At 52.2% G+C, this 15,989-nt stretch overlaps 1 protein-coding gene across 4 annotated transcripts; it reads left to right on the top strand.

Annotated features, from left to right (window-relative positions):
* The first annotated feature begins 68 nt into the window (after positions 1 to 68).
* On the top strand, positions 69 to 15,104 carry CCDC127 (coiled-coil domain containing 127). 4 transcript variants are annotated; one of them, XM_062211886.1, is made up of 5 exons: positions 69 to 148; positions 3,683 to 3,796; positions 5,671 to 5,746; positions 5,867 to 5,995; positions 14,255 to 15,104. In XM_062211886.1, the coding sequence occupies exons 4-5, from the start codon at positions 5,875 to 5,877 to the stop codon at positions 14,914 to 14,916; spliced, it is 783 nt and encodes a 260-aa protein (XP_062067870.1). In that variant the 5' UTR covers positions 69 to 148; positions 3,683 to 3,796; positions 5,671 to 5,746; positions 5,867 to 5,874; the 3' UTR covers positions 14,917 to 15,104. The 4 variants fall into 4 exon arrangements, with proteins under 4 accessions (XP_062067870.1, XP_062067871.1, XP_062067869.1 ...); XM_062211887.1 differs by lacking the exon at positions 5,671 to 5,746 and adding an exon at positions 3,882 to 4,004; XM_062211885.1 differs by lacking the exon at positions 5,671 to 5,746.
* Positions 15,105 to 15,989: the final 885 nt, after the last annotated feature.

Here is a 15,989-nt window from a genome sequence, read left to right as displayed (position 1 = left end):
AAACGCCACCTGCGGGGCGGGGGCGACGGGAAGTTCCGCGCCTGCGCACACGTCGCTTCCGGGATCGGCGGGCGGCATCCTGCGCCTGCGCACAGGCCGGGGCCGGGGGCGCTGAGCGGGCCAGGAGGTCCGGACGCCCGCAGCGCAGGTAGGGGCGGCTCTGGTCGGGGAGGGATTGAGCTGTATTTCTTTAAAAGCCGGGCTGGCAGGGCCAAGCGGTGGTGAGGAGCGGGACGCTGGGGCGTGGGAACCCTGCGCCGTCCGGCCTGTGCTGGGCGCCGCGACTCCCAGGTTCGTGGCCGCAGGTGCAGGGCCCGGGGCGGTTCCGCGCGGGAGCCCCTGTGTGGGTCCCTCGGCGACTCCGAGTCTACCGCTGGTCCAGCAGGAAGGTCCTGGTTTTTCTGATGCGCGCGTTCATGTAAGATAGTTGAAGTCGGCCGGCGCCGCGGCTCAACAGGCTAATCCTCCGCCTGCGGCGCCGGCACCCCGGGTTCTAGTCCCGGTCGGGGCGCCGGGTTCTGTCCCGGTTGCTCCTCTTCCAGTCCAGCTCTCTGCTATGGCCCGGGAGTGCGGTGGAGGATGGCCCTAGTGCTTGGGCCCTGCACCCCATGGGAGACCAGGAGAAGCACCTGCCTCCTGGCTTCGGATCAGCGCGGTGCGCCAGCCGCAGCGGCCATTGGAGGGTGAACCAACGGTAAAGGAAGACTTTCTCTCTGTCTGTCTCTCTCTCTCACTGTCCACTCTGCCTGGCAAAAAAAGAAAAAAAAAAGATAGTTGAAGTCTTTTGTCAAATAATTGTGGTGCCTGCTTTTTCATTGGATTAGTAATAGGTTTTGCATTATTTTTGGTAAAATAACTTTTAATTCTTGTTAAATTTACAACAATGCCCATTTTATTTAAACTGTGCGTGAAGCTTATCTTTCCTCGGGGCGTCCCTGGGCCGTCTGCTCCGGCGGTGGACTTTATGGGTGCGGAGGGAAGGTACAGGACCCAGGCCTCCCGCGTCCGGGGCTCGGCCACCACAGACAAGATAGGAAGAAGGAACTCACCTGCCCTGCACGAACACTTTTTTCTGTTGGTAAACCATGGAGTTATCAGTAACCAGAGACGACTCAAGCGCCTGGGAGGTGTGTGCGGAACATAGCGCGCACCACACGTTTGAGCTCACACAGGTGAGCGCCTACCGGGAGACGACTGTGCCTCCTAGGGATGGGTTTTTTGAGTCCTGCAGTTTCAGTACTTTCTAAATTAGGTACCTACCTAATTTTTAGATTCTGTGATTGCCACATACCCCACCAATATCAAGTTCTGAGCCATGTTTTTTGCATCTATCATTATTGCCTATCATAATTTTGTCCGTTTAGATATTACGTATTTATTGAAAAGCCTGTTAAAATTGTCACAAAACTTGAGTTTCTCGTTTCATATGTGACCCTTGAGTCACTGTTTAGCAAGCGCGTGTTTGTGGTGGTGGCTCGTAAAGCAGGCTGAAAGCTTTCGTGGCTGCTGTGTGAGTGCCCAGCCCGAGTCTGGAGGGCACTCTGCGCCTGCAGCAGGCTCTCTGTGGTCTTCTCCAGTCATTGTCCCCGTGTGAGCATGGAAAGTCCCCAGCGCTGTCCCTGCCTTCCCCACGCAGGAGGCCACAGCCCTGGGTGCTCCACTGATGGCATCCGCAGCGTCCCCACTCGGTCCCGCCTCCCTCACGTGGTGTCCACGGCGTCCCCACTCGGTCCCGCCTCCCTCACGTGGTGTCCACGGCGTCCCCACTTGGTCCCACCACCCTCACGTGGTGTCCACGGCGTCCCTACTTGGTCCCTCCTCCCTCACATTCTCTGCTGGGAAGACCTTATCCTTGTCTGGCTCCTGCTAATGTGTAGTTCATTCTTCATAGCGTATCAGTATGAACAGTGTGAGCCCATTGTTGAGTTGATTATAGATATATTTGCAAGTGTATTAGGGGTCTCCAGAGAGACAACCCATAGAATATACAAGTGTATATACAAAGGCAGTTGAGAGAGTTCATGGGAAATATGTGTTATGAAAAGCTGTGCGTGGACTGATTTCAAAATGTTTGCACCAAAACATTTTCCATGACCTTTTCAAAGTGTTCTTGTTTACATGTGCGCGGCGTGTATATGTGTGTAGATGCCGTGTATGTATGCATGTGCACACAGTGTGCATACACACACACTTAGAATGTTTCCTTTATTGTGAGGAATTGTTTGGAGGGTTCAAATGCTAATCCGATCCAGAAATGCCTCACAAACACACCCTGAAATGTTTAACAAATGTCAGCATTTGTGGCTCAGTCAAGTTGAAATATAAAATTAACCACAACAGCCGTGGTGGAATGAGAGAAGGCCATGCCATCAGTTACTCACGAATGGCTTCAAAACCCACCTAGCAACGGAGCCTGCCTGGCAACAGGCTGTGTTTGGTTAGGGCATAAACCGCCCCTTCACTGGATTGGCTGCCTTGGCTATATAAGTTGCTGCACCAACTGAAATAAAGGAGTCTGCCTGCTGCTCGCCTCAGGCCTGCTTTCACCTGACTCCTGGGGTCTGTGTGGTGACTCTGCGCCTCTTGCCCCCACCGCGCTCCTCCTCTCAGAATGAATCCACAGCAACATCTGGCACCCAAGGTGACAGAGAGAGACAGTGTGCCAGACTTGTTGAGGTCCTCCCTTGATTTCGGCAAATAGGCCCCTTGGTGTTTTGTGTGCTGTTTGGTTCTGTGAGGGTGAGCACAGAACCCCCTCCTACGCCCCTTTCCTTGTCCTTGTCCTCAGTTGAAGTGACCCCAGGTTAGTCACACACTGCCCAGAAGTATACGCCACTTCTCAGCTCCTCCTTTTACTTTTGGTTCGCTCGGCAAATTCAGATCATCCCAGAATTTGGAACCAGTCATCTTCCCTCACTCGAGAGAGGTGACGCTCTAGAGATACCATGTGGGCATATAGCCTTGACCTAAGGAATCAAGGAAATCCCCCACTAAGCACAGGACATGCTTATGATCCGATATACCACTATCTGTTTGTCTAACGTAGGGAACCCCTGCAGAATGCTATCAACCACTGAGGTGCTAGGAATTTGTTTTGTTATGGCAGCAGTGCTGTGCGTGTCTTTCCTTTGGCTAGAGTTGGCACGGCGCACTGCTCTTAAGCGCTCAAACGTGGGAAAGATACCCCCCTCTCAGAAATCCACACAGAGTACCAAACATAATGAATCTGTGAGTGGTAAGAGCCTGTCACTCCAGGCCTCTGCCTCACAGGCAACAGTTGATGACTTGGGGAGAGAGAGCTCCAACAGTGAAAATGACATGACAGCAGACAACACAGCAATGCCTGGTCAGCCACCTCCCAAATACCCGTGGGATGAACTTTTTTTTTTTTTTTTTGACAGGCAGAGTGGACAGTGAGAGAGAGACAGAGAGAAAGGGGGATGAACTTAGACGACCTCGAGGCAATAACCCATGTGAGGTCATCCCATCTACACCCAGTGAGGATCCCCACGTTTGTGGCAGTCCCCAGGCACCCCAGGCTCTCAGGGCAGCTGCTAGACCCCATCCCACCCGCATTTTTGCCATTAATATAGGAGCGGATGCAAAATTCAGGCCCTGGATTCCAACGCCCTTAACAAGGCTTCTGCTGACCAAGGGCTGAGGATATGCTGTGTCTTTCCAGAGGATGCGGGACAGCCCATTTGGGTACCAGCCGGAAACATCAAGCCTGCAACTGACAGCCAACCAGAACCAGCTGAACAAGACTGAGAGTCCACCTTGTGAGCCAACGCACCTGGTACTGATTGTCAAGCTGCTGCCCTATCATCCTGCCCTGAGAAACTGCCCACAGCCACATTTGCTACTGTTTTATACCCCACTAGCTCTGGTCAGCCACTGAAACGGCCCACAGCCTGCGTGCAGTCACGCCATTCCTGATTACCATTGTTCCTCATTCCTACCGCCGTCTGAGCAAGCACTCCTCTGGTCTCCCAGTTTGAGCACTGGTTAGTCAATGATGGGTAGGATCCCCTGGGGGACAACCTAAGACAGGCACAGCCACGTACTGAGGCCACATGGATATGGGTTCAACAATGGTATGGCCAAGTATCATGACTCCCATTGCTCAAAAACAAACAAAAAGGGGGAAATGTGGTGGAATGAGAAGGTCATGCCAAGATAGCCACTGGCAAGTGAGCATCAGTTACTCAGGAATGGCTTCGAAACCCACCTGGCAACAGAGCCTGCCTGGCAACAGGCTGTGATTGGTTAGGGCATAAACTGCCCTTAACCGGATTGGCTGCCTTGGCTATATAAGTTGCTGCACCAACTGAAATAAAGGAGTCTGCAGGCTGCTCACCTCAGGCCTGCTTTCACCTGACTCCCAGGGTCTGTGTGGTGACTCCATGCCTCTTACTTGTTGGGCTGAGGGCCACTCTGCTGGGAGTTTAAAGGCTTGGTCTTGCAATCTTTGGCCCAATTGATATCTTTTTTTACATCTGGAACACAGCGTTTTGGGTTTGCCCTGTCTGTCAGCGTTTGAGCAGTTTCGCCGTAGGAGTCCCGTTTCCTGACATCCCCAACAAACTGGAGGATCATTAGACTTCCTTATGTTCAGTTTGTTAATGGCCGCAGTTAGGGCCTGTATGGGTGTATCAGCAGGGTTTACCTTCTTTGTAGCTACTATCCATTTAGAAAAGTCTTCATTATGGACTGGGGCAGTTGCAGCTTTTGCCTCTTTGGTAGCACCTTCCAAGCTAATCGTTTGACCGAATTGTCTTGATCAGGGCCAAGCGGTAATCTTGTCTCTGCTGCCTCCAAGACTCTGGCGAGGAAATCAGAGAACCATTTGCCTGGGCCTTGAACTTGGTTTCTAAAGAGCTGACTATAAATAGGAGGATTTATATTTATTTATTTTTTTAAGATTTTTATTTTTATTTGACAGGTAGAGTTACAGATAGTGAGAGAGAGAGACAGAGAGAAAGGTCTTCCCTCTGTTCGTTCACTCCCCAAATGGCTGCCATGGCCGGCGCTGTGCCAATCTGGAGCCAGAAGCCAGGTGCTTCTTCCTGGTCTCCCATGCAGGTGCAGGGGCCCAAGCACTTGGACCATCCTCCACTGCCCTCCCAGGCCGCAGCAGAGAGCTGGACTGGAAGAGGAACAGCCGGGATAGAACCAGTGCCCATATGGGATGCCGGCACCACAGGTGGAGGATTCACCCAGTGCGCCATGGCGCCGGCCCCAGGAGGATTTATACTTAAGGCTCTAAGTGCCAAATCTCTGACCTGTTCAAAATAGGCAGCTACTCTGATGCAGGCCTGTCCATGAGGGTATATGCAGGTGCTGCAGCCTGTGAGCACATCAAAGGTTACTGCAGTTCCACAGGCAGCACTATTCCTCGCCACAGTTTCAGCCTCTTCCTCATAGGAGGCTTTCCACTGTAAGAACTGTGGTCTCGACAGACACGCTGTGAGCAGTGTAACCCAGTCAAAATGCCCATGGTGTGAGCACCTGTTCAAAGTAGGGAGAGTCGGGGCCTGACTCTTGAGAAGCCTTTTTTAGCACAGTAAGGTCGTTTACGGGCGTAAATGTGCACGTGCACACTGTAGGGTGTGTCCCATTCTACCTGTTTCACAGCTCCTTAGTCGTATCTGCCCCCCCTCTCCCCTGTAGATTGTGACTTGGCCCCACTAAGCTCTTGTTTCTCCTTTTGTGGGTGCCGGTGTGCTCACCGCTGTGCGGCATGCAGGTGAGACTGGAGATTTTCTTGAATAAAAAAGAACTCATATGATCTGTGTGGGTGATGTTATTGTGACAGATGTATGAGTATTCCTGCTATGTACTTAATGGATTTTTCTTTTACTTCAAGGTTTATCCATGAATAACTTAAATGACCCCCCAAATTGGAATATCCGCCCTAATTCCAGGGCTGATGGGGGCGACGGAAGCAGGTGGAATTATGCCCTGTTGGTTCCAATGCTGGGATTGGCAGCCTTTCGTAAGTCATGGTTTTCCTAATATTTTTGTTTTTCAGGCTGCACGTGTGGAGGAGCACTGTATGGGAGTCCAAAGACAGAGGCTTTGGGACCTGACGGTGCTCTAGTTTGATCCCTTACGCTGAATTTTGGGGAAATGACTTCACCTTTCTGACTCTTGGTTTCCTTGTCATCCTTGCCTTAACACATGGTGAGGATCCAATAAGTAAATACTACAGCAGTGGTAGCAGGATTTTCTGAGGAGCGGGTTCTAGTAACACACACTCCCCCTGCAGGCGTCCCTGCTTCTGTCGCCCTGGTGGGGACTCCTGAGGAAAACAGGTCTAAGGAGGGCCCGTTGAGGGGGTGTGGTCAGCGTTTGGAGGATCTCGGCCTGGCCAGAGTTCCCACTGGTCTGACTTGACTGGCACCGGTCCCTTGCAGACTTGCAAGGTTCCAGCCCTTGGCTTCCATCCCTGTCAGAGGGCCGATTCAGCAGTGTTGGCTTTATATTTCTTCACAATGTTGTTGGTTTTATATTTCTTCTGGGTTGACGCTGAGAGATATGAGAAACTGGTCAAGTGAAAGAAAAGTGAAAACTGCCCTCTCTTCGTAGCGATACTTTATTTGAAAGAGAGGAGAGAGAGGTCTGCCATCCACTAGTTTATTCACCAGATGCTCACAATAAAACATCCAGGGCTGGTCCAGGCCAAAGCTAGGAGCCCAAAACTCAATCTGGGTCTACCACGCGGGTGGCAGGGATCCAAATAACTAAGCCATCATGTGCTGGCTCCCAGGACGTGCCTAGCAGGAAGCGGGTGGAGAGTGGGGTTGGGCCCAAAGCCAGGCACTGCAGTATGTTTCTCAGGTGTCACAGCCTGGGTTAACTGCTGTGCCAAACGCTGGCCCCTACAGTGATACTTCTTATTTGGTGAGTTTTTACCTGCTTGGATTTCTTAGGAAGTCAGGCCGGCAAGAGTACTCATTTGTAACCCGGTGATCTGCTCCCGTGGGCAGAGTACTCGTTTGTAGCCCGGTGATCTGCTCCCGTGGGCAGAATACTTGGGTATAAACCGGTGATCTGCTCCTGTGCCTAGTCCTAGAGCACTGCCAGCTAAAAGCTTATGGACCTTCAGTCTTTATCTGCTTGTACTGGGAGAGGCTACTGATGCCTGTGGCCGGGGTGGCAAACTCACCTCAGTGGGTGGGTTAGAAGGCTTAAATTGCATTTATAATGTAATAATTAATTGGCTTTGAGGCTGAGAGAAATCCTGAAGTGACTTTGATTTTCCATTTGTTGTACAGATGGACCTCTGACTTTTATAGGCTCTGGTAATAACTTTTACTGGCGAAATTCTTGCCTTCCTTTTTTGGGCTTATGAAGTGATGCTTTCGGTTCCTGAGGAGGGTTGAGGGAGGAATATTTTTTCTTCTTGACTATTAACTTTGCATTATTATAATTCTCCAAAAATGTAATGTGGAACTATAAAATTATATTGCAACATTAGAGTTTTTTTTTTTTTTTAATGTTTGTTTATTTGAAAGGCAGAGTGATAGAGGGAGAGAAACCAAGAGAGAACTTCTCTTTGCTTCCAAAACACCTGCAACAGCCAGTTGTGTGCCAGGCCAAAGCCAGGAATTCCATCTGGGTCTCTTTTTTTTTTTTTTTTTTTTTTTGACAGACAGAGTGGACAGTGAGAGAGAGACAGAGAGAAAGGTCTTCCTTTTGCCGTTGGTTCACCCTCCAATGGCCGCCGCGGTAGCGCGCTGCGGCCGGCGCACTGTGCTGTTCCGATGGCAGGAGCCAGGTGCTTATCCTGGTCTCCCATGGGGTGCAGGGCCCAAGCACTTGGGCCATCCTCCACTGCACTCCCTGGCCACAGCAGAGAGCTGGCCTGGGAGAGGGGCAACCGGGACAGGATCGGTGCCCCGACCGGGACTAGAACCCGGTGTGCCGGCGCCGCAAGGCGGAGGATTAGCCTGTTGAGCCACGGCGCCGGCCCCATCTGGGTCTCTTATGTGGGTGGCAAGAACCCAAGTACTTGGGCCAACGTCTGTAGATTAACAGGAAGCTGGACTGGAATTGCAGAGTATCCAGTAGGGAATACCGGCTCCCCAAGTTGCAGCTTAACCTGTTGCAGCACAGCATCTGAGTATTAACTAGTCCCCTAGTATAGTGTGGAAGTAAAGGCAGATACGTGAACACTGTACCTTGTACGCACTATTGATGGACTTACTAATGAGAGACTGGTTTTATTCTGATCATTTAAATTGCTAGATTTCTAACTTTAAAAAAACAAAAAGATTTTTATGTATTTGAAAGGCAGGTTGAGAGAGAGAGAGAGATCTTTGATCTGCTGGTTCACTCCCCACATGCCCACAACAACTGGACCATCCTGGTCTCCCACATGGAGAGCAGGGACCCAAGGACTTGGGTCATCATCTGCCTTCCCAGGTGCATCAGCAAGCAGCTGGACCAGAAGCAGAGGAGCGAGGACCTGAACTGCCGCTCTGGTATGGGATGCAGGCTTCCCAAGCAGCAGCTAACCCTCCTGGTCCACCACGCCTGTCCCTGCATCTGCTGCCTTCTAGAGTAGCTGTGCCGGTAGAAGGTGCAGTCCTGGGGACATGCTTACCCCAAGCCGCTCGCCGGGGAGGGCGGTCAGGCATCTCCATTCATCCCTGTGTTTCCTCCCATCTCTCCTATGTTTTCTCTCCTGACCTAAAAACATAGTCTCGGAGCTGGAAGGAACTGGTGGAGTTCATCACATTCAACGTAATGTCTTTGACTTAAGCTGTTTGAAGTCTCTGGGTCCCGAGTGTTGTAGTAAATGGCACAGAGAGCCCATCTCTGCAGTGGTGACACTCTGCAGAACCGTACAGCACAGTGTCACGGCCGAGACGCTGCAGTGGTGCGGTGCAGCCAGGGGACACGTCTTCCTCAGGTGGCCCGGATCTGGACTAGCCACTCTTCTCCACTTTTTGATTTTGTCGTTTCAAGAATGTTACATAAATGGAATCGCATACCATGTACCCTTTTGGGGTTAGCTTTTTCCAGTTGCAGAAATCCCGAGACCCATGCAGGTTGTTGTGTCGATAGTCCATGGGTCCTTCTCATTGCTGAGTAGCGGTCCACGCTGTGGACGGACCACCGTTTGTTCAGCCACTCACCTGTGAGGGTGGTGGCATTGTTCCCAGTTTTTGGCTTTTATGAATAAAGCTGTTGTAAACCTTCCTGTACAAGTGTTTGTGGGACATAAATTTTCATTTCTCTGGGGTAGATGGCCAGACATACACTTGCTGAGTTTATTGCAGATACATGTTTAGCTTTTATTTTTTAAGATTTATTTTTTATCTATTTGAAAGGTAGAGTTAGGGAGACACACACACACACACACACAGAGAGAGAGAGAGAGAGAGGTCTTGCATCGACTGGTTCACTCCACAGATGGCTGCAATGGCTGGGGCTAGAGCAGACCAAAACCAAGAGCCAGGAGCTTCTTCCAGGTCTCCTACATGGGCACAGGCTCAAGCACTTGGGCCGTCCTTTGCGGCTTTCCCAGGCACATTAACAGGGAGCTGGATAAGAAGTGGAGCAGCCAGGACTCAAACCAGTGCCCATATGGGATGCCGGTGCTGTGGACAGCAACCTTAACCCACCACGCCACAGTGCCAGCCCTGTCAGGTTTAGTTTTTAAGGAGAGTGTCCACACATCTGCCTACGTGGCTGTATCGTTTTAAGTTCTCACAGCAGTGCACGAGTGATGGGATTTTTCAGCACCCTCCCCTGGTTCCTGGTTTCCGATCGACCCAGCTCCAGCCATTGTGGCCATTTGGGGAGTGAACCAGCAGATGGAAGATCTCTCTCTCTCTCTCTCTGTAACTCTGCCTCTCAAATAAACAAATCTTTTAATAAAATTAAGATTTATTTATTTCATAGAGTTACACAGAGAGAGGTCTTCCATCTACTGGCTCACTCCCCAAGTGACCACATCGGGTGGGACTAGACCAGGCCAAAGCTAGGAGCTGGGACTGCATCTAGGTCTCCCATGTGGGTACAGGGGCCCAAGTACTTGGGCCACCATCTGCTGCTTTCCCAGGAGCGTTAGCAGGGAGCTGGGCTGGCAGGGGAGCAGCCAGGACTGAGCCAGTGCTCCTCTGGGATTCCAGTTTGCAGCTGCAGCCTGACCGCTGCCCCATGACGCCAGCTGGGTCCTTCCCGGGATGTTGTGGGTAAGTGTGCGCCCCCTGGTGGCCATGCTCACTGCAGAGGGCACAGCCTCTTGGACAGCTGCGTTTGTGTCTTTCAGCCTCCTGACTGCTTTGAACGTTGAGTTTTGAGGTTTCTTCACGTGCTCTGGATTCCAGTCCTCAGCTGGAAATGTGGTTTGCAAATACGTCCACCCTGCCTGTGGCTTTGCTTTCCTTCTGCCACAGATCTCCAGCAGAGCAGAGTTTGGTTTTGATGGGCAGGTTATTGTTTTTTCCTTTCATATACCGTGGACTTTTTTGTGCCAAATCTAAGAACTCTTTTCCTAGCCCTAGATTCCTGGGATTCTCTCCTCTTTTCTTCCTAAAGGTTTAGTTCTGTGCTTTACATTTAAGTCCATGATCCTTTATGAGTTAGTTTTTATAAGAGGTACGAGATTTTGGTTTTATTTCCTCTTTCCCATGTGTTTGCCTTTTGTTTCTTCTTATTGCCCTTTTTTTAAAGGTTTTTTTTTTTATTTGTTTGAAAGGCAGAGTTAGAGACACAGAAAGAGACATCTTCCATCTGCTCATTCACTCTCTAGTTGGCTGCAATGTCCAGGGCTGTACCAGGCTGAAGCCAGGAGCCCAGAGCTTCCTCCGGGTCTCCCACGTGGGTGCAGGGGCCCAAGCACTTGGGCCATCTTCCACTGCTTTCCCAGGCCATTAGCAAGGAGTTAGATCAGAAGTGGAGCAGCCGGTACTCAAACTGGCATCCAAATGGGATGCCAGTGTCGCAGGCAGCGACTTGACCTGCTATGCTGGGACTCCAGGCCCCTTCTTTGCATCTTCTTTGTTTCTGTGCTTAGACTTTGCGTTGTGGTGGCTACACCAACATCTTTGTCCTCTTTGCAGCATTGGTAGCTGTCAGTATCTAATTTCATTAGAGCTCATGGTCCTCTATATAAAATGATTTTTGATTGGAACCTGAGTCTTTGAAGTATTAAGTTATGAGAGTTGTTTTTATTTAGTTTCTACTTTAGCTGGCTTTCTTGGACAGCATTCTGGCAGGGGAGGGGGCAAAAGTTCCAGCACCCCTGGGGCCTCCACTGGTAGCTTGGCTGAGAAAGGCGGTGGTGCCTCATCACTGCTCCCCACACAGCTTCCTGTGTGGGGAGCAGCCCGGGGGAGGCTTGGAAGCCCAGACTCCGCACTCAGACTGTGTAAGACTGCACCAGCTTCTAGCAAGAAGTAAATCTGGTGTCTGATCTCCGTGTGTCTGCCCTCGGCCCTACCGCCTGTCCTCTCGTCCAGTCAGATGTAAAGGCTCCGTAGTTCCCTGTGGCTGTAGACTAATTTGGCGTCCTCCTCCGCCCATAAGGGCCTGTCACTTCACACCTGCGGACTCTCCCAGCGTCTGCTCCAGCTGCTCCTCACGGCAGTGCTGTCAGCACCCAGCACGCGCCCCTGCACCTGTCCAGCCCCTGCCTGCTCCACGGGCAGACAGGCGGGCACCCGCCTGGTTTGGGAGGCTCCCTTGACTTCCCCTAGGCTGGATGAAGCCCTGCCTTTCACTCTTCTCCACCCAGGTCTCTCAGTGCTTGTCCGGCTGCATTACCACAGTTACACTGTGTGGGGAGGAGGAAGATGGGTTTGGGCTCAAATGCTTCGTGGGGGAAGGAGGAGCTTGGTTTTATGCTTATGGAAGTCAGGGAGCAGCGGCGCATACAAATGAGGATGGCTTTCATGCCTGCGGCCCCGGGAGCCATTCCCACTCGGGGAACCCTGGAGGTCACAGGCCTGGGCAGGCAGAGCTGAATGTCAAGGAGAGGAGGAACCAGCAAAAGGCGAAAAAGCACTGTGAGCGCGGATGGAAAGCCCAGGGGTCCCAGGAGGGGCACGTGGACTGGGGAGCTGAAGACAGGGGAGCGGGAGGACAGCTTGCACACTGCTGTTCCTGACGGCACCTGGGCTGCAGGCTGGAAGGTTTTCTGAACAGTCCTCTGGTTTGCCCGGGCCCCAGATCTGTGCTGCTGTTCCTGACGGCACCTGGGCTGCAGGCTGGAAGGTTTTCTGAACAGTCCTCTGGTTTGCCCGGGCCCCAGATCTGTGCTGCTGTTCCTGACGGCACCTGGGCTGCAGGCTGGAAGGTTTTCTGAACAGTCCTCTGGTTTGCCCGGGCCCCAGATCTGTGCTGCTGTTCCTGACGGCACCTGGGCTGCAGGCTGGAAGGTTTTCTGAACAGTCCTCTGGTTTGCCCGGGCCCCAGATCTGTGCTGCTGTTCCTGACGGCACCTGGGCTGCAGGCTGGAAGGTTTTCTGAACAGTCCTCTGGTTTGCCCGGGCCCCAGATCTGTGCTGCTGACTATATCCTCATTTTGAAACACGGATTTGAACACGCAGTTGCCCCGATATTCACTAATCCACTGAGCAGTGACATCAGCTGGGACGAGGCGGGTGTCTGACACCCCTCTGCCTCGTTCTGCTGCTGAAACCTGAATTCCCCAAGCCGACGCGTGGTGGAATGGGCGGACTGGGTGACTCCTGCCACGGCAGGTCTGTGGGCCGTCAGGACTAACACCCCTCATGTGGAGCAGCGCAGGGCGGTACCTGTGTGAGCCTCCCCACTCTCCCTAGTGCCGTGTGGTGAGATCCCAGGGGTCTCCAGTTTGGGGAAAAGGACCAAGCCATGACTTGGGGTTGAGTTTTGTAATCTGCCGCATCTTCCTGTGCCCCGCATGATTAAGCAAACATCTAGAGTTGAGCCAGTAGACACTGGGCTGCCCGTCATAAGCCATACCACTCCTGGGAGAATCAGGCCAGCAGTATTGGAAGCCCACTCATTAGTTTTTAAGCCTTGCTACAGCACACAGGGGCACTGGGGCCAGAGCAGGCAAGTGGTGGCCGATTTGAGAGCCAAAGAGAGTGGTGGATTTTCATAGCCATAGCAGACTGCAGGACTGACGGGGGACTCTCTGCCATGCTTGTCCCTTTCTGGTTTTTTTTTTTTTTTTTTTTTGACAGGCAGAGTGGACAGTGAGAGAGAGAGACAGAGAGAAAGGTCTTCCTTTTGCCGTTGGTTCACCCTCCAATGGCCGCCGCGGCTGGCGCGCTGCAGCCGGCGCACCACGCTGATCCGATAGCAGGAGCCAGGTGCCTATCCTGGTCTCCCATGGGGTGCAGGGCCCAAGCACTTGGGCCATCCTCCACTGCACTCCCTGGCCACAGCAGAGAGCTGGCCTGGAAGAGGGGCAGCCGGGACAGAATCCGGCGCCCCAACCGGGACTAGAACCCGGTGGGCCGGCGCCGCAAGGCGGAGGATTAGCCTAGTGAGCCGTGGCGCCGGCTCCTTTCTGATTTTAAGATAAGAATGTTAGGGGGATGCATGGCACAGCAGGTGAAGCCACCACTTAGAACTCCCGCACCCTGGATCAGGGCCTGGGATCGAATCCTGTCCCCGCTTCCAATCCCGCACCTGAGTCAGGGCCTGGGATCGAATCCTGTCCCCGCTTCCAATCCCGCACCTGAGTCAGGGCCTGGGATCGAATCCTGTCCCCGCTTCCAATCCCGCCCCTGAGTCAGGGCCTGGGATCGAATCCTGTCCCCGCTTCCAATCCCGCCCCTGAGTCAGGGCCTGGGATCGAATCCTGTCCCCGCTTCCAATCCCGCACCTGAGTCAGGGCCTGGGATCGAATCCTGTCCCTGCATCAATCCTGCTTTCTGCTGATGTGCACTTGGGAGGCAGCAGGTGATGGCTCAAGTCCTGGAGTCCCTGCCACTCACATAGGAGACCCAGATCAAGTGCCTGGCTCTTGGTTTCATCCTGGCCCAACCCCAGCTGTTGCAGGTGTGTGGGGAGTGAACTGGCAGATGGGAGGTTTTTCTCTGGCCCTCTTTCTCTGTATCTGTTGCTCTGCCTTTCAAATAAATAAATAAATAAACTTTTTAAAAGGGAACTTTGTTATATGATTGCATACAAAATGTTATCTTCTTGGTACCTCTGAGGTGTTGAGCTTCTACCGAAGTGAGGTCCTCAGAACACCAGCTCTGACTTTGACTATGTGTATTTTTCTTCCCCAATTTATTCACATCAGGTTGGATTTGGTCTAGGGAGTCTCGGAAAGAAATAGAAAAAGAGAGAGAAGCATATCGTGAGAGAACAGCTGCTTTCCAACGGGATCTGGAAGCCAAGTACCACACCACGATCTCAGAGAGCCGGCGTGCCGTCGCTCGGCTGTCCTTGGAGCTGGAAAAGGAGCAGAACAGAACGGCTAGTTATCGAGAAGCCCTGATCTCTCAGGGCCGCAAGCTGGTGGAGGAAAAGAAGCTTCTGGAACAGGAACGGGCTCAGATAATGCACGAGAAAAGACAGTTGCAGCCTCTGAGAGGCGCGTATCTGAGCTGCCTGGAGAGGGAAGACGACTGGCAGCAGAGGGCCCGGCTTCTGCTGAAGGAGTTTGAAGAGGCGCTCACGGAGCGGCAGAACATCTACTGCAGCCTGCTGCTCCCTCGCAGCAAGCGCCTGGACATCGAGAAGAGCCTGCTGGTGCGAGCCTCCGTGGACCCAGTGGCTGCTGACCTAGAGATGGTGGCGGGTTTAACCGACATCTTTAAGCACGATACGTATTGTGGCGACGTCTGGAATACCAACAAGCGCCAAAACGGGAGGCTCATGTGGCTGTATCTCAAGTATTGGGAGCTTGTCGCCGAACTGCAAAAGTTCAGGAGGGTAGAGAAAGTCATACTAGAAAAGTAAGACAGGAGTGAAGTGCGGCTGCCACTCTGTGTGCTTGGGGAGCACCGGGTCCCTCCTTGCGGCTTCTCAGCAGCCTTCTGTGAGCTCCCAGCATTTTATTAAGCTCCTATCTAGTAAAGTGCAGTATCCTTAGCATAAGTAATGTTCTGTTTTGATTACTCCCTAAATAAATTGTTTTTTTCCTTGAATTATTCTTCTGTCTCCCCAGATTACATTTAGAAGTTGTCAGGTGATGTGTGGCACTAAAAGATGCTGACAGAAAGTAGTGACGTCAGTCATCAGTCCTCCCCAGTTTTGGAGATCTTACCTCCTACAGGGAAGGAGACCATCCGTGTTCACTGTGCCCTGTTGGCAGCCTGGTGTGCGTGTGGAGTCGGCCTGTGTCAGGTTCAGTGCAGGCATCATTGATTAGCTGTGATGTATTCTCAGAAACTGAACAGTAACAGGGCCAGTTTTCACTTGTTTACAGAGTATCTTTACATATATTATCTCAATTTCTGTTGCAACCTAGAAATTAGGTGGCCCCTTATTGTTCACGTACACGTAACTAACATGAACTGGTTGTGTGTGTGTGTCCACCTTCATGTAACTCTACTATCGGGGTGGGAGTCCCCCAGACCATTCCCACGGTTCCTGACCTGCTGGGAGATCTCGTAGGATTCAGCATATGATTGTACTCGTGACTAAGGTTTATTACAGTGGAAGGCAGGGGTCCCTCCCAGGGGAGTCCCTAGGACACATCTCCTCCCATACCAAGTCGTGACAACACGAGTGAAGGGTCTACGAGGGACACTTGTCAGAGACTCAGTGTCCAGGGTTTTTACTGAGGGCGGGGCGCATGGCACCCTGCACCTGGCACACACACAAGCCCAGACTCCAGGAGGGAAGCAGGGTGTTGATGCAGTCCACAGTTTGCCCAAACAGCACAGAAGCAGGGAGCCCCCATTAGTGATGAGATGCAAGCTGCCGCGTGCCAGCCATGGCCAGCCCGTGACAAGCAGGCCTTTGGAAGGCAGCAGTCGTCTGCTCAGATCTGCTGGGACCAAGGGACTGAAGAGTTAACCTGCCCAGGT

This window comes from Lepus europaeus, chromosome 15 (genome assembly GCF_033115175.1).
Source record: "Lepus europaeus isolate LE1 chromosome 15, mLepTim1.pri, whole genome shotgun sequence".
Classification (NCBI taxonomy): domain Eukaryota; kingdom Metazoa; phylum Chordata; class Mammalia; order Lagomorpha; family Leporidae; genus Lepus; species Lepus europaeus.
This window is presented reverse-complemented; position numbering and strand designations above follow the sequence as displayed.

Bases quoted from the DNA above. Each gene is read 5' to 3' on its own strand.
- CCDC127 (XM_062211885.1), top strand. From the start codon at position 5,875: ATGAATAACTTAAATGACCCCCCAAATTGGAATATCCGCCCTAATTCC. The intron at 5,996-14,254 runs GTAAGTCATGGT...TATTCACATCAG, and splicing joins GCTGGGATTGGCAGCCTTTC to GTTGGATTTGGTCTAGGGAG.